Source organism: Akebia trifoliata, chromosome 14 (genome assembly GCF_017979445.1).
Source record: "Akebia trifoliata isolate Shusen 1 chromosome 14, ASM1797944v1, whole genome shotgun sequence".
NCBI classification, from domain to species: Eukaryota; Viridiplantae; Streptophyta; class Magnoliopsida; order Ranunculales; family Lardizabalaceae; genus Akebia; species Akebia trifoliata.
The window spans coordinates 2,126,136-2,150,054 of record NC_141388.1 but is presented as its reverse complement, the minus strand read 5'-3'; the positions used below and the strand labels follow the sequence as shown (position 1 = coordinate 2,150,054).

At 35.1% G+C, this 23,919-nt stretch overlaps 3 protein-coding genes across 3 annotated transcripts; 2 read left to right on the top strand and 1 right to left on the bottom strand.

The window, feature by feature from the left end:
• The first annotated feature begins 741 nt into the window (after positions 1-741).
• LOC147385424 (uncharacterized) lies at positions 742-3,532 on the top strand. Its single transcript, XM_086424088.1, has 4 exons — positions 742-1,009; positions 1,372-1,473; positions 2,328-2,488; positions 3,238-3,532. The coding sequence occupies exons 1-4, from the start codon at positions 916-918 to the stop codon at positions 3,343-3,345; spliced, it is 465 nt and encodes a 154-aa protein (XP_086280214.1). The 5' UTR covers positions 742-915; the 3' UTR covers positions 3,346-3,532.
• Positions 3,533-5,806: 2,274 nt separating this feature from the next.
• LOC147385423 (Glutaredoxin family protein) lies at positions 5,807-7,286 on the top strand. Its single transcript, XM_086422908.1, has one exon. It carries the CDS (start codon positions 5,991-5,993, stop codon positions 7,125-7,127), a length of 1,137 nt encoding a protein of 378 aa, XP_086279034.1. The 5' UTR covers positions 5,807-5,990; the 3' UTR covers positions 7,128-7,286.
• Positions 7,287-7,937: 651 nt separating this feature from the next.
• LOC147385422 (uncharacterized) lies at positions 7,938-18,161 on the bottom strand. The gene is made up of 3 exons (XM_086422909.1): positions 17,910-18,161; positions 8,979-9,135; positions 7,938-8,854 (listed from the first exon to the last, which is right to left on the bottom strand). Exons 1-3 carry the CDS (start codon positions 18,033-18,035, stop codon positions 8,175-8,177), a joined length of 963 nt encoding a protein of 320 aa, XP_086279035.1. The 5' UTR covers positions 18,036-18,161; the 3' UTR covers positions 7,938-8,174.
• Positions 18,162-23,919: the final 5,758 nt, after the last annotated feature.

Sequence of the window (23,919 nt, the reverse complement as noted above, 5' to 3'; positions counted from 1 at the left end):
GAGAGCGGATTGGGCTTGTATATGGGCATTGCCCAATCCATAGACCGTGATACCCAGCACGCACGGTAAAGAAGGGTGCACCCTCATAGGTGGCCCCTAAGAAATTAATGTTCATATTAAATATCGAACTAATGATTTATGGATATTAATCGCTTATCGATCCGGAATTGCCATTGAGCCAGCCCCTTAGGGTTTAAATTAGAACGTTATTAGATATCAAATACACAATCCAACCCTTGGCCCCAATTAAAGTTTAAAACAAACCATTCAAAATTTCGAACATTAAAAAGGTTTGACTCAAATTATTATCTAACATTACAACATTGGTTCAAATAATTTCAATGGTTATTTACTGTTATGATTAGGCTCTTTTAAAATCTTAAACAAACAAAAAATCTAAAAGAAAAATAATTGAGAAAGAACTTTTACTCTCAATTATTTATTTATTTTCATAATTTTTAATTAAGGTATAATAAGTAAAATTTGGTGTGCTAATAGCAGCTCTCACAAAAAAGCCAAAACTTTTCTGAAAAGCAATATTGTCAAATCGAGCATCTTAAACAAGAAAAATAATTGAGAAAGAATTTTTATTCGCACCCCAAATTTTACTTATTCTCAATCATTTACTTATTTTCTTTATTTTTAATTAAGATGTAATAAATAAAATTTGGGGTGCCAATAGAACTCTCACAAAAAGCTAAAACTATTCCGAAAAGCAATATTGTCAAATCGAGCAGACCGTACTCCCTACTCCAAGTACCATTCTATGGTTTGAGAGCCGAGACTTTTGGGACTCCGTCTTCAACAAATTCCTGACTTATCTTCGAAGAAAAGGAAAAATATTTCTAAATCATCGATTTAATTCGAGAAATCCCTCTAAATCTCTGCAACAATTTTTTCACCGATCTGTGAATCATGGCGGCAGTTCAGTTCAAGCTCATTCTCCCTCTCATCTTTGCGGTTTTTCTTCTCATGTCTTTGATTCAAGCTAGGGAAGTCAAGTACTGCAGTAAGTTTCTCGAATCTAGGGTTTCTTTCTTCATCTTGAAGTTCGAGTTTAAATGTAATTTTTTAGCTGGTACTTTGTTTGAATCGGTTGTATGCCCTTTGAAGATTGTTTAGGGATAGTGGATCGATTATTCTGATTATTTAGATGTACGAAGAATTGTGTTGGAGGTTTTAAATGAAATTTTTAGTTGAATCGATCACATGAAGGCACAGGAGAGAAATTTTGCTCCATGATCTTGTTGATAGCGTTTTTTTGTTAGTTTAATTGAGGAAATTGTGGTTGATTTCGACTTAATTGGTATTAGGATCGATAATTTTTTGTAATTTGGATCTGTGATTGATATTTTAGGGCTTTGAGTGCAGATAAGAAAGGTGGCTATGATGTTAAGATCGAGGGAGTTGAGATATCTCCAGATCCAGTTGTGAGAGGCAAGGCAGCCACGTTCAGCATCTCTGCATCGACAGGTAAATTCCTCTTTTTCTTAAGTTTTCTTGGAATTTTGTTGGATTTCAATCTCTTTTTGAGTTTTATAGACCTAATTTGCTAGATCTGAGTTTCTGATATTTTTCTTACAAATGGAGGACTAATATCTGTGCATCATCTGGTAATTATGAATCTTGTGGTTTTAGCTATATTTCTTCCTCGTTTAGGGTTATCTGAATGAAAATGATTTATTACAATTAGAATTCGAATTGTAGTCTTGATAACTTTGGATGAACATAATTCATTTAGTGGATCCCAAATTTCTTGGATTAGGCTTCAATGATGGTGTTGTTGGTGAAGCTCTCCTCCACTTTATCCACCAAGAACTATTTCTATTGCTCATATCATCATCATCATCAATCTCTCCATCTTTATGTATAAATTGTACCTGAATTCTTCATCTTTTCTTAATTTATTTCATTATTTTTTAATTAAGAAGATAACTTACATGTTTCTAAGTAAAATCTCTCTCTGAAACAGATTGAGTGGGTTTAAAGTCACTTGTGGAACTAATGCAGAGCATGGTTTTTAATCTCATCCAAGACCGAGACGTCTCGTCTGATACTTCTCAGTATCGTCCACCAACGAGACGGATAGGCAAGTCAAACGTATTGGATGAGATTTAAAATCATAGCTCAGTTTTCTCATTGTTGAATGAGACAACTCAAATGTATCGGAAAACTCGCTCAAGATGACTCGGTCTCGTTCATGGACGAGACAAGACATCAAAATAAGTTTTAAAATCATGATGCAGAGACATTCCCATGTCATTTCTAAAGTTGTCTAGGAATTTGGTGTTGATTTTAGTAATGAACTTCCCTATATTCTCATGCAGATAAAGTCATCTCTGGAGGGAAGTTAGTGATAGAGGTCTCTTATTTTGGGATGCATGTTCACACTGAAAGACGCGACCTTTGCACTGGAACATCTTGCCCTGTTACAGAGGGCGGCTTCATGATCTCTCACTCTCAAGTTTTACCTGGTTTCACACCACCGGTAAGTCATTTTGCAACTTCATTTGGCTAATTCTCCTTAACATCTGCTCACCTTTATACATGCAAACATGCTGACTCATTAATGAGCGCAAAAGGCATCAAGATGTCCATTTTGGCAGAGTAGGTTCAATCTTCAATGTATATGGTATTAGAACGAAATTGATGTATTTCAATGTGATGAAATTATTCTCAACTATTAGTGACAATAATTTTCTTAAGAAATAACAGAACTTGTATGTTGTATATAAATTCATACAAAGTTGCGGAAATTTTGTTGAAAATTTGATATCCAAATAAGTATGTGCTACTGTCTTTGAAAGTGATAAAAATAGTTAACTTTTCATTCCCTATGACACAAAGAAATGGTAATTTTCTATTGTACTTCCTTTTTGCCAATATTTGTAGATCAAAATAAGTTCCTCCTGTTAGATTAAATGTTTTTTCGGGTATAGTAACTCTTCATTGATCTAAACTTGCTGAATGAATGTGCTGTTGTCACCAAAACCTTGTGTATTATTTTTAAGAGATCTTATGAGGGATGATCTCCTGACTTTAATGTGGCCTTATCCTTGTATTCTTTATGGTATTTTACACAAATTTGTTTCTAAATATTAGATGCCACGACAATTAACACTTATTATTCCACCGTTTAATTATGATTAGTTACGAAATTAATTTTCCCATTTTATCATTTCCTCTACTTTTGCACAAACTATTGATTGTTCCTGACAACGTGTTTGATTTGTGCAGGGTTCATACACACTCAAGATGAAGATGATTGGTGAAAAGGATCACCAGTTGACATGCATTAACTTCGACTTTAACATTAGGGCCGCGCCATCCTCGGCCAATAGTTGAGTTCCTTGAAGTCTGTTGTCTGTTGTTGCTGCTACCCACTCTATATACATTCATCGCTCTGTGAATATTGTAATTGGTATATTCCACGACAATTTAAAAACATAGCCAGTATTGTTCTCGGGTAGTACTAAACAGCTGGTGGAACTCTGTTGCTTTCAATAAAATTGAATTTGGTTGGAACTTGGAAGAGTAGGACCATCTGATCTAATAATATAATGTGGATGTTGTGGTTCACTTGAGATTCTGCATTGAGTAGACTTTCCTGATCACCAGGTGTCCAGACAAATTATACTGAGGCAAGATCCCAGGTGTAATGAGTGCTGCAGCTGCTACCGCTGCTGCTTTGCCATAGCTAAGTGATTGGGGAACTTGTAATATACCTTGGGAGCACGTGTTGTTAGCTTAGCTTAGGTGTTGGGAGTGCAAATCTATTGCCCCCACACTTGAGGGGCCTACATGCCAAAAATCAACTTTACTAGTTATCACCAACAATTACATCCAAATATGCCCAAATTAGTGGCTGGAAATCATCACTGAAAGGGACATGATAGCATGCATATCAAGGCGTTTATTAGTGGGACCAGGGGTGGAGTCACGATTTTGCTCTCGTGGGAGCAATTAAGAAAAGAAATTTGTAGGGGCAATAACGGCAGATAAGAATATCTGCCGTTGCTATTTGTCGCAATAAGTCATGCATCTTCGAGGACTTAGAAAATATTGGGGGGTTGGGGGGGGTGTAATGTAAATCCACCCTAGTGGACCCACAAAATATTGTGTTTGCGCCAAAATTTTATAGGATGCTCGGTTAACATAAAAAGCATTTTGATGATCATATGAAATGATGATCCTGACATTTATACCTCAAATAATATTAAGTACAATTACCAAAGGATAATTTTCTCAATTGCAACTTCTCAACTTCTGTTTCCAACGCTATTGCTTTTCAGTTGCAGACATCAGCAATAACGCCAAACAGGGCCTAAATCATCTATTAATATGCACACATAATTTAAATGTAAAATGATTTTTTTAAAGAATCATGACAAGTGATCAACCATACCGTACTTATCATAACTGATACACATTCACCATTTTCCATTGTCTTCTTACTTGAAATCATGATTTTAAATCTCGTCCTAGATTGAGACAACTTGTTCGATACATCTCAGTTTTGTCCACCATTGATATAGATCGACACGTAAAACATATCATACAAGATTTAAAATTATTAAACGAGATGACTCAAATGTATCAAAAAACTTGTCTGAGACAACTCAGTCTCGTTCGTGGACGAGACAAAACAAGACAAGACACTGTCAAAACGAGTTTTAAAATCATACTTGAGATCCAAGCCACTAGGACCACTAAAGAGTGCTCCCTTTTAATTTCTTGAACAAGGCCAGTACCTGTAGTGCATTACTAGAATCTCCATTTGGAATAAAGTTTTATTGAATTGTGGTAGGTACACAAGAGCCGAATTGAACCATCTTGGAGACTTTATGTTTTGATTTTGTAGATCAACTCTGCACTCTAAATTGTGGAGATCATCACCTCATGATCCACCAATTTGACGGTCTAGATCAACATTGCATCAAATTAGACTTAAAATCAAGATGAAAATTTCCGAAGCTCATATCATCCCACGTTGTACTTTAGATAGAGAGTATTGGACCTTAACCCCTCAAAAACGCAAATAATGTGAGGATAAGTATCAAAATTGCCCTCGATAAAAATTAAAAAATTAAAATAAAAAAAAGCTACTTTACATGCACATGTCAAGGTCGAGTTGGTCAGGTCCCTTACCAATGAATTATGACCGTTGCCCTACTCTTCCACACCTTGTCAACTTTGATGAAGACTCCTCTTTCAAAATTTCGATGCAGATGCCCATTAATAAAAGCCACGTGGCACACTATTTCCTTTCAACGCATGCCCCCACACACCGAAAATTAGTGTTAATCCATGGATATGATAGTTGGATTTGAATGGGTCCGAGGTCCATGATTACAAATGCTCAACAATTCAATGGCTATCATGGTTTTTAAATTCAATATTTCGTCTCGTCTCGTTCAACTCCGATACCGAGTCATCTCGAACGAGTTTTTCGATATATTTGAAACGTCTCGTGAGACAAATCAATAAATTGAACTGTGATTCATAATTCTCCATCCAAAAATGACTTTGTGAGTTGGTCTTGTTCAGCTCTGATACCGAGTTAACTAGAACGATATGTCTCGGTCTTGGACGAGTTTAAAAATCATGATGACTATAAATCACTTATCAGTATTTTATTTTATTTTATTTTGGATGTCAGTGGGCCCTATCTCCAGATGGCATTTTTAGAGTTATTTGTATTTGAACTTTTGAAAAGTATGTCGGATGTCTGTATCGAAATTTTATTTCCTAATAATGTTAGTGGAGATACAATCATTTTAAAATTTAAAATGAAATACAGCTTTCTAGCCGTTGAACATGAAAACACTTTTTTGCCAAAACCAAAAGGGAAGAAAAGAAGTCTCTATCTCCTGAAACCCATCTCCCTCTCCTCACTCCTTCATCTGGGATCTTCAAGAAATCTTCCCTTGTCTTGACTTTTCAGTGTTTCCTTATCTATAGATTAGATTCTGTTAGCTAAAAGTGAAGAGATGAAGGGAATGAAGGGAAAATTTCTAAAGAAATTGAAATCAATTCGACCAGTTGAAGTTCTAAAACAAGTCCGTGTTCTTCAATTTAGTACCTCAGATGGGTTGTTAGAATCTTCCATACCGGATCCCAATCGAGAATTTACGAATCCAACACTGTGCAGAGAACACGATATCAAAGCTAATTGCAGTAATCTCAATGTGATAGAGCCTGATGTAGTTGATGTATCTGAGCTCCTGAGAGACCTTGAAGATGAAGAAATGGAGTTCGGTGATGATGCCGACAATAAGGAAAATATCGGCCCCTCCATAAAGGCAAAGGACCCATCTGTGCCTGATAAGGAAATTTCTGATAATTCCATCTTATCAAACTCTGGAAGCTGTAATCTCTGGGGACCCCATCCCACACCCATCGAAGAACCATTATCGGAGCCTGGAATCTATAATCTTCGGCAAGACCCATTATCGGAAAATGATGTTAAATCTTTCCGAAGACCCGACTTGAATTCTGGAACTCTGTTTGATCCAAACCTGCTGGCGGCCTTTGAGAAGGCAGTAATGGATCACATTCTATCCCAGGAAGCAGAGAGGAAAGTTAGAATTGAGGAAGATGGGGAACCTCCGTGGAAAGCTCGACGAGTGGAAGAAAACCCACTATTAGAATTTGAAGAGAAGTGTCCTTCTGGAGGAAATGAGTCTGTAATTCTCTACAGCACTAGTCTCCGAGGGATAAGGAAGACGTTCGAGGATTGTAACAGAGTTCGATTTCTGTTGGGCAGCTTTAGGATTAAGTTCTTTGAGAGAGATGTATCAATGCATTTGGAATTCAGGGAGGAGATGTGGAAGATCCTAGGGGGTAGAGTTGTACCTCCAAGGCTTTTCATTAAGGGGAGATACATTGGGGGAGCTGACGAGGTGGTTGGATTGCACGAACAAGGAAAGCTATTGCAGCTCCTCCAAGGGATGCCGCGGGATCACTCCACAGGGCTATGTGATGGGTGTTGTGGGATTCGCTTCATGCTTTGCGACAATTGCAATGGTAGTCGAAAGATCAGTCTCAATGAGGGAGACGATGTCGTGTTTATCCAATGCCCACAATGCAATGAGAATGGGTTGATTGTATGCCCTATTTGCTGCTGAAAATTTTCCCCTTTATTCTCTTCTCAACTGATCTTGAGCTCTTTTTCGATTTCTATTACAGATTTTTTGGATTGTATTGTATGATGATTTAAATAGAGGATAAAGTTGCAGTAAATATGTGAAATTAGCTTTATATATAACATTTTTTTATCCAAACAATTCTGCTTTATGGGGCTCTGTTTTAATAACAGTGATATGTAATCTAAATTTAGCGTATGTTGTAACAGTCATTGGAAGCTCAATCAAATTGATCAGTTCCACAATATTTCCTCCTGTTTAGGTTCTAACAGTCTGTAAACACATACAATCTTTGCTCCTTCACTGGTCTAGAAGAAACATATTCAAAAGCTCAAAAGGCCACATAATATGATATAGTTCCCAATTTCCGTAATGCTGTTATACTCTGATTTGATCATCCATACAACAGTGGAAACAAAAGGGAAAAAGATCGTGGACCGGGTCCAGCAATACGATCTGGAATGAAGCTCCAACTAATGCCCAGCCCTTGAAATCAGACTTCATGTATGAGAGGTGACAGGACCTCGAGAAAGAGCTACAAACACATTCCAGGCATGTAGGAGTATATATAAGTTGGGAACCGTCAAGAATCAGTTCTAGATTTGCACCAAGACACATTAGATGGGCTTCACACTGCCTTCCGTACAAAATTTGTCTACCCTGCCTTCACACCAATAACCTTGAAAAAAAATTTGGAAGAATTTGTTTGCCACACAACCCTTCTGTTTTGATATCTATATAGAGCCTTCCAAAGATCGACAAGTAGAAGAATTGGGAGGAGTTTAGGCATATTTGGGTATCAAATGTCATGAATTCTGCACTTGCAAGTTAGATATGATGCTCTCAGAACATGTAACTGAACTACAAAGATGGTGATCATGAGAGGATAATCTGTTCTACATAACCCACAAAACAAATGCCCCTTGTTTGCGGCACATTATCATCATCAATTAAAAATCTCCAAGAATTTAAAAAAAAAAAAAAAAAAAAAAAATTTAAGAGAGAATACAAGCCTAGGAATAGGAGTTTTCAACAGCTGACTGGGGATGCCTCAGGCTGATTTGCTGCTTCCTCACCACTTATTGAGTGTGATTCCTTAGGTTTTGACTCCTCTTTGCTATCCTTTTGGTTGCTGTTGCCTGGTAAACTCTCTCCCACTTTGGTCTCTTCTTCAAATGGTACCTCTGAAGCCTTCACCTCTTCCTTGGCAGATGACTCCTCGTTGGACCCTGAGAACAGTGCTGCGGCTTCAGACACTTTATTGTCCTCAGCTGCCGGTGGCAGCACTGGCAGTTGTGAATTGTTCTCTATCTCCACTTTCTTTGTATCAGAATCCATTTTATTATTGGTTTCTTCTGGATTCTCGGCTTCCTCTGTGATTTTCTCAACCTTTTCCTTGGGGAGATTCTGCACAGCATCCTCACCCGTCACTACTTCTCCAACAGCCACTTCACTCGCATTCCTGTCCCCTCCATCGTCTTCTGCCTCTTTCATTTCTGCATCCAAAATTGCCTTGGTTTCATCTGCGCCTGTCGCAGTAGCTTCTTCATCTTTGGGAGTTTCATCTTTTCCCTCAGAACTGTCTTTTTTCTCCTTTGCACCCTTTGTTGAGCTTGATCTCCTACCACGTTTCTTCGCTGACTCATTTTCTGGGGTCTCTATCGCCTTTGACTTCCCAATTAATCTTGTGGAACGCCTCGGAGTGTCTCCTGTTTATCAGCCTGTTAATAATGGCATACTACAAAAGACACTAATCATGTCTTTCTGCTGCATTGTGTCTTTGTGTGTGTGTGTGTGAGAGAGAGAGAGAGAGAGAGAGAGAGAGAGACTGACCGGTGCCCCAGTCAAATTCAGACAAAGGAGGTCCTCCTGGGTGAGCTTTGAGAAACTGATCTAACTGCCTCTTGTTACTGATCTCCTCACCCGTAGGTGCTATGAAAACTATGACATTCCTCCGGCTGGGGGTCCTACCACCCTTCTTGGGAGTGAACTGCAAGTATGGGAAAATATATATTATTGCTAAAACAGAAGAATATGGATTTGGCCTTGGTGATTGGTTGAAAGAGAACACAAAAAGCAAAAACTTGGAAGAATATTTGCCCTCTTTGTAGACTATTTTCAAATGCTAGGGTATGCATGGCATCAAGGACCTTGAATTATTATACTAAAAGAACACATAAAGATAAAATAAACTACAACTGAAGCAAATAGTGAAGTGAAAGAACTCAAAAACAAAATTCACGGGAGGTAAAATCTATTTTTTCTTCAGCTCAAATTAATCACGGAAGTTCAAGTGTAAACACTCCTACACTATAAGAAAAAGATCATTTATTGAGTTCGTACATTAATCATTTTGGGAATTGATACATAACAAATCCTAGATTATTGCAAAGTGGACAGTTCTGCAGCCAAGAACCCAATTTGTAAGAAAATTTGTTTGGTTGTACAAGGCACAAATGTTGGCACTCCCAATCTTGCTAGGGCTGATGTCAACAAATCTTCTTCGTTGTCAAGAAGCATTTCATGTACCCTTTGATTTAAAACACAACAAATTATATTTGAAAGAACGTATGTGTTTGATAAGCCAGATATGCTACATAAAAATGTGTTTTCATGACAGGAAGCTATAAAATACAAAGGGACACAGAACATACCTAAAGTTAAATTTAGAGAAAGATCTGGCTTGAGTATGAGCAAGTGGATGAAAATGTCCAGAATAGCATAATTTCAAAGTGGAAATCCAAAGCTGTTCCGCGAAATCAATCTACCATTTAGTAGATCAGGTCGTATATTTCCTGCCTTATTTCATGTGGTTGTCCTATATCTCATCATAGGTGGCCTTCAATTGGAAAACATATCACGGTGAAGTCCTCATGTGACAAATAGAGATGAGGTCTTTTGTATTGTTTTCCTTTTACAAGTACGATCTTGTTAAAAGAAAGGAGATCAAGAAGACCTACCAAGAGGGAGAAACAAGAAGAAAACTAAAGAAAAGCATGAGAAAAAGGTAAAGTAGAAGTTATCACCCAAAAAAAAAAAAAGAAAAAAAAAACTCCTAAATTTCTTAAAAGTCATAGCCTAGAAACATTGAAGGGTTATCGTATTAATGATAACATGGTGCATCGGGCCACTCCTTTCCTTCATAAGTCCTCCAATTCCTTTACTTCCTAAGACCACAACAAACAGCTAAACAAGCCAAGCTCCAAAATGCCCCACCCACACTCTAAAATACTAGCAAGGTGATGTAAATTGGTTACTCCCTCAGACTGCAATTTGCTTTTGGAAAGATAGATGGTTAGACTGGACACAATTTTGAAACAACACAAAGGCCTCTAGAACTGCACTGCAATTGGAAGGAGCCAATAAACACTGGTGTGTTGTCAACAAACCGAAGATGGGAAACCTTGAGACCACATTCCTTTGATTGTGAATCCATCAATGCACTCAAAACTATCCTTGAGAAAAACCAAGGCCTCTAGTATTATGTCAAATAGGTAAAGCTAAATAAGATCAACTTGTCTAAGACCCCCCAAACTCTTGAAATACCAAGTTGGGCTCCCATTGATGAAAAAAGATAAGGAACCAAGGATACAAATCTTATCATCCACTTTAACCAAGCAGTGCTAACCAACCTGTATTACAGAAACACCATGTTAACATGATCATATGTTTTCTCCAAATCAATCTTGCAAACAACTAGTTTGTCTAAATGAATCCTGGAATCTATATATCTATGTGCATATCAAAACTCCATCCATTATTTTCCTCTCTCTAACAGAAACAATTTTTACAGAAGCAATAATTGAGGGAAGACCACTTTGAATATTGAAGCTAGCATTTTAGCGATGATTTTGTACATCTCATAAACCAAGTAGATTGACCTTAGATCTGAAATTTCCTCAATCCCATGCTTCTTAGGAATAAAAACAACATAAAGAATCTAAACAGGCAAATTTGAGCAAATCAGAGTAAAATCTAACCTTCCCATAACTCTAATGTCTCTGTCAATCTCTACCAAACCACCCAACACTTCCCCAATCTTTTGGAATAATGATATATACCACAAATGGAAGGATGCATACCCTTCAACTTAATCCATCTCAGCTCTCAGATGAAAACAAAGAACCCAAACAATCTTAGCCAGCATCTTTGTATCCAAAATACATTCTCCCCATCAATATGGATTAAGCTCATTACGAAATAGCTCCTCTATTTGGTTATTAATGAAAACTATGTTGATACTGCTACAAAAAGGGTGAAGTGAAAGTCATGCTTGAATCCTTAAAAGGATCAACAATGCATGTGAAAGCTCTTCTTCAAAAACCCACGTTTGTAGATGAGCTCTTGACACAATATTGGACGAAGCTTTTTGTCACCTCATTACACTACTTCCTTAGCTCATCTTTAGGTTCCTCATGGGTTTATGCCTTAAGATTTCTTGGTGTATTCCCCGTCATGGAGGAGATGTTTTACTTTAAAGCATTAGCAACATTCTGCCAACCTGATTTGTTTTGTCCACCAAAAACATGAAAGATGGGTTTCTTCCTTCGGCTTAAACCACCAAGAGGATGAAAACTAACCCTTTCTTGATCTCAACTATTTTAGTTCTAATCGTTTAAGGTATTCCTCAGGTAAATTTTGTTGGGAATCTTACGGTGTTGCATAAATTGTGCGGAGTGTAAGTAGATCATCTACTCCTCCCTTGCCCATTTAGTTGTATGTTGTTAGGCTACTTCTTCCAGTTAGTTGGTACATTTCAGTTGCCTATGAGGGCATTGTAGAGAATCTTCAAGGGTGACTCGAAAACTTTTGATTCTTGAGGTCATTTCCAACAGAAAATGCTTTCTTTTGTCATTCAAATTGTGAGCATAGAATTCAGGGACATTCAAGATATCATATTGAAGACTAAAACCTTGTTTTACTCCTTGGACCGCAATCAATGATGAATTCAAAGAACTATTGTGGCATGATATTGTTTTAGTAATATCTTGCTCATCTTTGTATTTCGTGTAAGATGGCCTTCATCTCTAGTTTTATCCTATTTGTGTTGCACACTGGTTTCCCCCCTCCCTTGAATATACCATTTATAGAAAAGTATTCATATTTCTATTAAGTAAATGCTCTATTGGTCTTGGACTTCTTCGCTATTTATGCCTTATTCAATCTTCAGCAAACTACAATCAGCTAAGGCAAAGTTGAGGAGCAAAATTTCATAGTCTGGAATCTTGATTTGAGGAAGAATCACAGTAATTCGGATTCCGGAGTTGGAACAAAGTTGTAAGAAAATTTTGAGGCTGATCTTCTCTTGGAGTAAAATGTTTGAGGAATTTAGAGGATCATTTTTGGAGGATTTTGTATTTAGATGGGATTTATTGTGCTTCCAAAGGTTTCTGTATTTGTTTCTTTTTTTATTATTTATCTTTTCAGGTTTTCTTTATGGAATCTCTATAGCTGGGCGGCCATCTTGTTCTCCCCTTATGGAACATTTTTAAAACTGTGGTGCACATGACAAGGTGAGAGTTTTTTTTTTTTCCCAAAGAAATAAGTATTCAGCATACTCTTTCCATTCATACAATTGCTTCTTAGTGAGGCTGTCACTAACAGGATCTGGTCAGATGGTCATATGACATCTTTGTATTGGGCATAATGCATCTTGGGCTCCATGCAAAACTTGAATATGCTCCACATGGAGTCAAGGTGAAATTTTGTCCAATGGAAGCATGAGAAAGTAGACTAAACTAAATCACAATGCTCGGTCCAAATGTAAAAGGCAGAACATTCAGCAATCCACAAAATATAAGCTCAGAGTCTTAAAATCATTAATTCATTATAGAATTTTGGCAATATCAGGTTATAATATAAGGCCTTTAATAAGCTTTATAGTTCCTAACTTGTTTCAAAACTAGAATAATAAAATAATTATCCAACATATCCATGAAAGGAAAGCCTCAAAACACACATGCATCAACACAAACAAGCCAGTAAAAATTCCATTCTGCAGCACATCAATCCCAAGATAAAAAGAATAGAAACTCTGCTTAAATTTTCCTTTTAACAGCTTTAACAGGATCAGATTGAACTGTAGGTAATTATGGATTACATTAACTACAATCACTCACATCAACATCTGAACAACATGAATAGGTCCGCCATAACATAAAAATTAGGAGAATGACAATGGTTAAACAGCAAACCCTGTCCAATAAAAGTAGTACTTCAAATATCTATAGACAATTGATAAGCAGCATAAAATAGAAAGCAGCAATAATAAGCTCACGTAAAACAACTATCTAAACACTTCCTACAAAAGAACATATCAAATATATATGTTTAGTATTATTGTTCACGTACAAGTCAATCGTTCTTTCAAGACAATCTTTTTCATCCATGAACCATGTAAAGCGTGATCCATATTTGGTTACAAAGGCAACATTTTCAAAGTGCAGCCCAAAATTTATAGTAAGAATAACATGATATATTCAATCATTCAGCATTACGGATAACTAGTTTTCACACTCATGAGATCTGGGTGTTTTAAGTCTCATGGTAAGTCTATGGAGAAAATCCAACTGAAATAAAATCCTTGTGAACATCAAATTTTGATTAGTGATATAAGAAATTAGCCTGGGACACTTAAATGCACAATGATCTTCTTTATGGATTCGAGTTTTTTCCTCTAAGGCAATTTGGTATTTGAGTATGCGTTGACATACATAAGATAATCATGCAAAAGAGTCTCTCAATTTTGTTCTACTATGTATGTGATTGGTCACATGTAATTTTGACATCAATGGAAAGGCTTATAATGTTCTTTTTGTGTCTATTCACATTGATCATTTGACTTGAGAATCATATGAGATAATTTAAGTTCTAACTATGATCTTCGTCAAAAGCTTAAAATTTTGACTGACTAATATACAAGGCATTTTAAGGATCCAGTTAAACTCATTCGACTGTCATGATGATGCCTATATGAGATTCCACAAGATGGTCATCTCCATAAATTTCTACATCTGAAATCATTTAAACTTTCAAACGAACAACTAAAATGTTGATTGACAATTTTTTTATTGAATATTTTTAAATTATTATGCATACATACATTATATTTAGAAAACAATTTTGAAATACTTTTTGTGCCATCTGTAGATTGGATGGTTGAGATGGTGAAAAAGTTCTTGATGATCCTGATGATCTGACATCTAGTAGAATGGTAGAGCGATGTGGACAACGAGAATTCCATGTGGATTGATTTGTTTTTACACTACATATATATTATGGGGTAAAATATAATAACACAATGGTGCTTGCATCATAGCAATGGGGTAGGTACATGCCAAGAATCAATGAGATTATGAGATTATACCTCAAAGCCCATATTTATTAGTGCATGTGGGAGTTTTCCCAAAAGGAAAAAAGATAAGAGATCGAGATATCTTAAATAAATACATATGGAATTTGTATTTAATTGAGCTTGTAAAGTAAAAAAAAAAACATAATATACATGTTTCAAAAACAAATTGATTATTTTCCAATTAATACAAATCCACATGCATGCCTTTCCCTATCCCTATCAATAAATGTAAAACTATTTTTTATCGTAGGCATACATTTATATGAGAGACTTCCTTGAAAAAGTTTCTCCTAAACATGAAACAACATGCATGTAGATAAGAGGTTCCTTCATTTGTAGAAAAATAAAATAAGTGGCAATATTTGTTTCTCCCTATTTAATGCGCACACGTGAATATGAGAGAACTTCCCCATTAATCGAATCCCTAAAAGAATTTTGTATATGCATGTATGTATACGAGACTTTTACCAAAAATTGAAGTAACTCAGTTTTATCCCATTATTGTGAGAACATTTTACGCATGTGATAAATGCATAAAATACTTATTTTTACCCCCAATTTATGAAGATTATTTCATTTTAATTTGAGTAATTAATTTAATTATATTATTGTAGGTGTTCAAAGTCCAAAGTGTGAGAAAAATGTTAAGAGTACTTTTGTGTGAAGAAAACAAGTGAAAAGAAACAAAGGGCGATCTTGAAATGAGAAAAAAAATATATATTAGATTGGTATCTAAAGAATAAAGTGGGGGCATTGTTGGAAAGGGGAAAAAAATCTATAGGAATATTTTTCCATTCTCTCTCTTCCACATCATCATCTCTTTCCCCCCTTTCTCTTGGGAGCAGATCCTCTACAACGCAATTATCCTATAGCCCTCTCTATCTCTTATCAACGTTTGAGGGTGTGCCACGTTGTCAAGACAATTGTATCCAATCATTAAATTTAGGATCTCAATGACCATCCATTTTCAAAACTTGATTAAATAAAAAAAAAATGTGTTTTTTTATAAAAAAAAATTTTAATCTGATTTAAACCACAAATCTAAGATGACTGTGTTGTTTGTTTCCATAAATGTGATGTTCTATGAACTGTAGAACAAGAGCTATAGAGAGCTACAAGATATTCATGGTACAGAGGATCTGTTCACCTTTCTCTTCTCACTCTTTTTTTGCTTTGGCGGACCACACGTACCAACCACTCTGCACGTGACAATGGTTAAATATAACCACATTTATGTGAAGGGACACATAGAGATTCGAAGGTGAGACCTAGGGAGCACACCCAGTCGCCCCTACTTTTCTTTCTATCTTTGTCTCCCTCTTTCTTTCCTCCAAATGTCATCTTTTCCCTCCTTTTAAATCTCACATTCTTCTTCTAGCTATTTCTATTTTTCTCTCTCCCTAAGTTTTCTTTCTTTAAAATAATAATTTTTCTAAACACTCTCTTCTTCTTCTTCTTCTTCCTCATCCCTTCCTAATCATAGTCACCGATTTTTTCAAAAAGTCGTGTGTAAATCACGATTTAAAGACTGGTGATTCAATCACAATTAAATCATGAATTTTTTTAAAAGTTTGGATTTCAACAAAAAAATGTGATTTAATCGTGTCACTTTTTAAAAGGGTTTTTTCAAAGACTGTTTATTTTTATAGTTTAAAATAGGATTTGATGATATAAATGATAACACCACTTAGTAGAAAAAATACATTGTCTTAACACTATTTCGATTTTTTCCCGATTTTTTTTCCTTTTTTCGACTTTTTCCTAAACCCCGACTTGGTGACCATGCTCCTAATCTCCTCTTCTTGTTCTTCAATTCTTCTACCTTCTTCTTCATTTAGTTTTCTTTTATCTAGATTTAATTTTTTCCTAGGTTGTTTACTCAAGACTTTTCAAGGATTATTCATTGAAGATGGTTGGCTAAACACCTAGCTAGGGCAAAAGGAAAAAAATTGATGATTTGTGCTTTTTATATTTTGATTAACAAAGATTGAGATTCAGCATTTTATATGGGTTAATTGAATGTTATGTATATTTTAATTAATTCTTGATTGTCTATATATTCTCTTGATTTATTGTGAGTGATTTTCACTTCATTGAATGCTTGTGAATCCCTATGACATGCTAATAAAATGCTAAATTGGTTCAAACATTGATTTTTCAATGACATCCACAATTTATTTTTTTTAATAGATAAATCATCTGGTTAGGGAGAATTTTCATTCAAATCTAATCGAGAAAATTTTGATAAAAAATAACATCACAAAATGTTGAGTGGATCCCTGATGCTTTGTTAGTTTTTAATTTTTGTTTCAAATCCGCTTTTTTTTTTTTTTGCTCCATATGAAAGTGCAGAAAAATCATCAATTTTCGAAGTTTAGGTCAAATCTTTTTCAATGCACTTGTTTTTGGTTCACTTTTGACACAATTTCCATGGATCGACCTCGGACTCCTGAGTTTGTACAATTTCACTACACACCCTACACTTGGGGTTCTTTACTTGCAATATTTTAGTTGTAGCAACGTGTATGCATCTGAGGGGCTTCCCTTGTTAAACTAAATGTCAGTTTACATAATTTTCACATATGCATCCCATGCAAAGTATAAATATGGGAGCCTCCCTCTTTGAACAAAAACTCCTTCACAACGTTTAGTTCTCTTTTTTAAAGACACTTAGTTCTTCTAGTTATTGAGTACACCTCGGTGCATTATGGTTTGGGATGTCTGGGCTGAATTTTTAGGAGTCCATGATTGAAAAGCAATCGTGATTTGCATACCACTCTTGATCATCTTTAGGCAATTGATTATCGATAGAAGAAAAAAACAATCCAAATGTAAATTAATTTTATTTTACCATGCAAAATCAAATACCATCTCAATATACATACCCAAGAGCCTAATTGAGAGAAATACATCGTCTCTTGCATTGCGGAATAAACAACAAAACAGTCAACCATACTGAACCAATTCCAGGAGAAGAATCCTCTTCCATGTTCTAACTTCAGTTCACTAGATTAATAAATATAAAAAAGAAACAATTCGACATACCAAACCAAGATACAAATATTTCCCAAATAAAATGCACAAAACGCGCACATTAAACCTACTAATCAGCAAAATACAGACCAGAAAACTCCAAACACAATCCATCGCTATTCTTTCGTGGTTTATCCGTTGATTATGTGTTGTTGTTCTTGGAGCTCCAGCTAGGGTTCTCAGTAAATGCTGTAGGAGCTCAGAAAGCCCTAGCTAGAGCTCCAAGAACAACAACACATAATCAACAGATAAACTACAAAATCGACACAAAACACTAAAATTCAAAGCTTAGAGACACTCTACAAAAGATCAATTAGGGCACAAGAAGACGAACAGAAATCGAAGCGAAACAAGTAGAAGAATTAGAGAAATCAAACCATCTTCTTCCATCCGTTCGGTGCAGGAAGCTCAACTGAGACGATCTCCTCTCGATTTTCCTGGTTTTCGACCTGAATTTCCTTCTCTACGACATCGATTTCTTCCTTATTTACAGAACTCGCCATTTTCGAGTTTCACTCGCTCAAAAATTTCCCGCTCTTCGCTCTAAGTCTCGTTGAAAGAACGAACGCGAAATATAACTAAAAGTTCGGTCAATTTTCTCTCTCAAACGGCGTGACGCCAGCCAAATGGATAAAATTGAAATTCCAAAACTCATAATTGGATTGTAGTTTCTATCTGACGTCCGGTTTAGATCAGAAATTTCGATTTAAAACTTAACCCAGGAGATTATATGATGTTCCAGTAGTATTATACTTTTCGTATTACGGGTGTTCCTGTCAATCAGGACCATCTATATTTTGCTCGAATGTGATCAGATTAGATCCTACGGTTCATAACTTTTCTGGTACTTGATTCTAGTGAAGTTGCATTTGAGTGAAATGCAGGATGTTGTACTGTAAGTCTGTAAGTGTTATGTTAACGAGGTGACGGTTGGAGTGGGCCCCATAGCAACTTAACGTACGTTAGTCAGTCGTTAGACCAGTAATAAGGTCGTGGAACGACCTTACAGTTGGAAACGAAAAATCTTAGGTGTCCAGAATCTTTGTTTAGTGGGTATGGAATATTCCTACGTCTGAATGCCACGTGGAAAATTCTCTAAATACAGACTGACCCACTTAGCCCTTTTGGTTAGGAAAATGAGCTTGATAGGTTGAAGTTGAGTTTTTCTTGAGCATATTAAAAGGCCGAGAATTATTTTTTACTTTTTTTTTTAAATCAGGGAAACTTTGTTTTTCATTGTGATTCTCACTGAGTTGATGTGATTGCTATGGATTATTTCCTTGAGATACGAGTAAAAAAAATCTATGATTATATATACACTTCTATGTCATAAATGTGAGAATCGCAGTAAATCCCAATGTCATCACAAATTTGAATTGATTAATGATAGGATGCTTTATTTTTGGTATCGCCAATTTACAAAAATATCATCTTCCCATGAAAAAGTCTAGTTGGATTGAATCCTACTACTATCACTCAAAATAACTTTAGAAGTAGCATTGTGGGTAAAGAATCATTGATTTTCTTGAAGTATATGACACTCAATCTCGATAAAAAGTATTTATGATTTTATGCACACTCGAGTATTATTTCAAGTCATTTCAGCAGTTTTTGTTTGGATTAGCATCATAATCTCGAAGCAACTTCTTAAGTATTTCCAAAAAACAAGTCTTACAAAAACAAAAAACTCAAAGCCCAAAGATTGAAAGTAAGACTTAAGTGCCCTCATCTTTAACCTTTTACCCAAAAACCATGGTTTGTTCTTTTACATGTCATAATTTGAATGAACTCTATCTAATTGTGTATAATTTATCTATGTAAATGCTTCATTTGGTTGTGATAAGTTTTCAAAATTAATATTTGCGAGTGCTAGCTAGCTTAGGTGATGATACCATGTACTTGGGTTCAATTCCATCGGCACCACTGATCAAACAATTGCTTGCAATCCGCCTTTTTTTTCATTGGTTTGATAGGATGGATATATCTATATATATATATATAAAAAGAGAGAATGCATTAGAGTAGGATGGGCAACGACGCAACCAAGGTGCAGCGAAGGTGTCAGTCGTGGTATTGATCCCATTAAAAAATAGCTGTGAAAAATAAAATAACAAAGATAACAAAAATTGCACAAAACACAATGATTTATGTGATTTGGTAGTGTGCCTACGTCCATAGATCAGAGTAAGAACAATCATTATTTTCTCTTCAGTTTGATTGCCTTAAAGATCTCTATTTATAAAATCGGGAATTGCTAAAACGTGTTTATCTCCTCAAAACAAACCTCCCCCCACCACAAAAAAGAAAATAAAAAGAACACCCTTAAGAAAATATTACACGATTGCACTTTTCGTACCATTGCCCCTGCTCTCATACAAAGACAATAGGCACACTAAAAACAAAATATAGTTTTGACAATTTTCTTTTTCTACTATTTTTTAAAGTTACAAAAATAATGCGATTAATTTTGTCCAAGCTTACCTGAACTTTCCAACAGAACGTATGGGGTTCTGTCGTTCCTGAATTCGAAATTCATGGGCTTTTACCTTTTGCACGAGATCATGGAAAGGGAATGAATATTTGTACATGAAAAACTCACCATTTTAAATGAAAAGAAAGTGAAAGTATGGATATATAACATCCTCCTTTTAACAAGAAATAGCATATCCCACATTCAACCAGTTTAATGGCTTTCGGATAACAATATTTTTACATCAAAGGTTTTGTTTGTCTTCTGAGAGCATTTGTTTGTTGATTGTCTCTATGTCCATTTGTAGTATATTATTTATCAATAAATATCATGATTGCACCTACTTACGAGAAAAATATAATTTGTAAATGAAAATGTATATATGAAAAAAGTTTGTAATAGAGTGATAGTGCAAAAGAGTAAGGGCATCCTTTTTTTCTGAGATAGAAAATTGTGGTGTCAAAAGTTTGTAATTCTTCGACAATAACATGTAATATATGATTAACCAACAAGCGTTGAGTATAGTGGCCAAGACATCCTTCCAAAAAAGGAGAGGTCTTGAGTTCAAGCCCTCTCGTTAGCCAACTATTGGGATTCATCCATACTTACTTGGTATGTGTGGCTTGCGGGTATTGCATGTATCCGGGGGTTTTGGAGTAGATATGGTGCTCTAAAAGGCCAGTTGCCTTACCTTGCTAGTTAAGTCTACAGGTCCATAACCCCCCTCATAGGAGGAAAAAAAAGAAAAAAAAAAACATTGTGCCTCCTGATATAAACTCCTAGATCCTCGAGGTATGTTATAAAATCACATTATATTACGAAGTGTCCATTGTGCTTGTAACATTAATTATCACATGCGATGATAATGAGGTGCCAAGACAATTGCACATGCATAATGTCAAAGCATATATTGTGTTGGATTACCAAAGTATAGTAACATTGAACAATTTTTTATTTCCTAAAAGTCTCATTTTTGCTCTTCCAAACTAGTGCTTTATAGTTCATGGAACCAGTGTCCTTTTTTTTATTGACCAATTATTAGTGCTACTTATTGTCATACTTTGTAAATATGGGAAAAGAAATGATTAAAGAGTCCTTATCCAAAACAGAGTCCCGTTCCTATAACAACATATGATGTTTACATGGAGTGTTTTGGTTGGAGATTAAACACATTGGACTGTGAGTCACGTAGAAAATGGTTTGGTTAGGAGTCCATATGTTTTAAACTCCTAACAGAATGTCCTACGCAGACATTGTTCCTATTTTATACTAACAAGACTGGAATACCTTACTTGATCATGGAGTGATTTGTTACTCATAGTGTCATGAGTAAATTCGATAACAGACCAACAGATGTTTGACATGTGGTGAAAATGACATTAGCAATGAGAGACACTCTCTCTCTCCTACCCATAGTAGAAAAATGAAATGTTTTGATCGGATCACTTTCTGTCATTCAAAAATATGATTTGATGCCATGGGATTTCAAAGGACAAAATTATATGAACTTTAAAAAAAAAACTAAAAAAATAATATTATTTTTCACTGTTGAATTCCAATGTTAAATTTGGGAGCTCGATAACTATCCATTTTCAACACCTTGGATGAAGTTCAAAAAATGATATTTTTATTTATTTTTAATATAGGTATGTTAAGGAAATCTAGTAAGCTGTGGAGTTAGATTGCCAATGTGACAATAGATTTGAAATCTTAAAATTAATTTGTGAGCAAAGGATGTGTGTAGGGGTATCAATGGGTACCCATTTAACCAAAACCGAATGCCCCAGTTCTGGATCCCTTTTTATTGGAATCGATTAGAGCCAAGTCTAAAATGAAATCGGAACCGTTAGGTTCTATCCAATAAGTACCCATGGGTACCCGGAATCGATTTATTTCGTCATTTCTTTTCATACTATAGATGATTTAAGGTATTTTTTATTTAAAAAATAATTGTATGTTATATAAAATTCTCCAATTTTTCATATAAATTATCGATTGAAACTTAAAATGAGTTACTCTTCTAAAAAATTATTACTTTTAACAAGAATAAATTTTGATTTTTGAAAAAAAAAAAAAATTTGTATCTTAAGTATAACAAATTATAACTAAGTTAACAATTTTGTTGATAATATGTTAATCTTTTTAAAGGATTTTTTTATATAATAATTGAATTACTTTTTTTCTCATTCGATTCTTGAGAATCAGAACCGATGGGTACCCGTGATTTTTGGTGGTTTTAATTCTAATTCCCATTATATTGGAATCGGACTGGAACTGACAAGAATTGAAATCGAACTCCTATTATGGTTATGGTTCTAAGTTTCTTAGGAATCGAACCCAAACCGACCCATTGACACTCCTAGATGTGCAGGCAAAATAGTGAAATTGTCTTTATATTATTTACATCATTTGTGCCAACTGTCAAAATTCCATTGGCCAGTGAGCAAAAAAATTACTCCCTGTTCGTGAGTCATGATTAAAAGAGAAGCACTGACAAATTCCTTTAAATTATTGTAAATATCTACAAAATTTTGCTTTGCAAAAGCTTAGTGGGGAGTGGATCCTTTATGGCCCTTTTCTCCTGTAGCTTTTGTTCTACAGTCCATAGAACACCACATTCAAGGAAAATAACAACACAACCCTTTTGGATTCATGATTTATATTAGATTTGATATATATATATATATATAAAACTTTTTTTTTACCTTAATCAAGTGTTTGAAAATTGACGATCACTCTACTCCTATATTTAAATGATTGGATACAACCATCTTGATGATGTGGTACATCCTCAAACGTTGATATGAGCTACGAGAGATTCATGCCACAGAAGATCAGCTCCTAACTTAGTATGATCCATGGGCATATCAAATAGAGCCTAACAACAAAATGAAGAGAAAGGAGTAAGATAAAGCTAAAAAAGGGTAGAGAGAAAAATAGAATAAATAAATAGAGAGGACATATATGTTACAAAGTGATTGGATAACGGAAAATCTAAACAATCTACCAATGAAGCTTTTGATGAATATTTGAAATACTCCGGGCTTGTTTGTTTGGGCTCTTAGTGCCGGTTTTTACTCTTTTGATTAATAAAAACCCATAAAAAACACATTTTAGTATGTTTCTTTCGGCTTTTGTTGCTTTTACCAATTTTATATGTGTAGACACCCCATTTTTGCACTCGCCTGATTAATCAACTCGTCAACCCGATCGCAATGATTCCCAATGATGGATGTGTATTCCATTGCTTTATTTTGTTACTAGATGTGTTTCAGAAATCCGGATGAGGTATCTCAAACTAACAAAACCTTAGAAACCACGCTACGCTAGGAAAATACGACTCCAGAAACATAGAAATCATCATTTTTCAGACAAAAAGAAGCTTCACGATAAAAATCACTAAAAAACTATCAAATTACCAAAATACCCCTAACATCAAAACAACCCTAGAGTCTACATTACGCTTAGGAAAACCCTTTCAAACACATAAAACAACAAATTGAAATCAAATAAATCATTTCGTCAATTTTAACAGAATTTGACAAAATTACGAAAATGCCCCTCATTAAGTTCATGACTATTTCACACAAAAATTTTCATAAATGACACAAACTAATATTTCCATTTGATTCCTTACAAAAAATCGATTCTAAAACATCCTAGAACATTAAAAACCGACTTAAAACATGAAAAGTCCTCTCCGGGGGCAAAACAGTAATTTCACAATTTTCATAATTACAATTTTCGAAATTAATAAATAAAACATTAAATAATTAAAGTGAAACATTAATGAAATTAATTTAAAATTTTGAACCTGAAAAATCGATCAATCGGACTTTCGGGTAAAATTGTTGAGGGTTCGTGGGATATTTCTTTAAGGACCCCTCCATTTGGGGGTCCAAAGAATTAAATATATT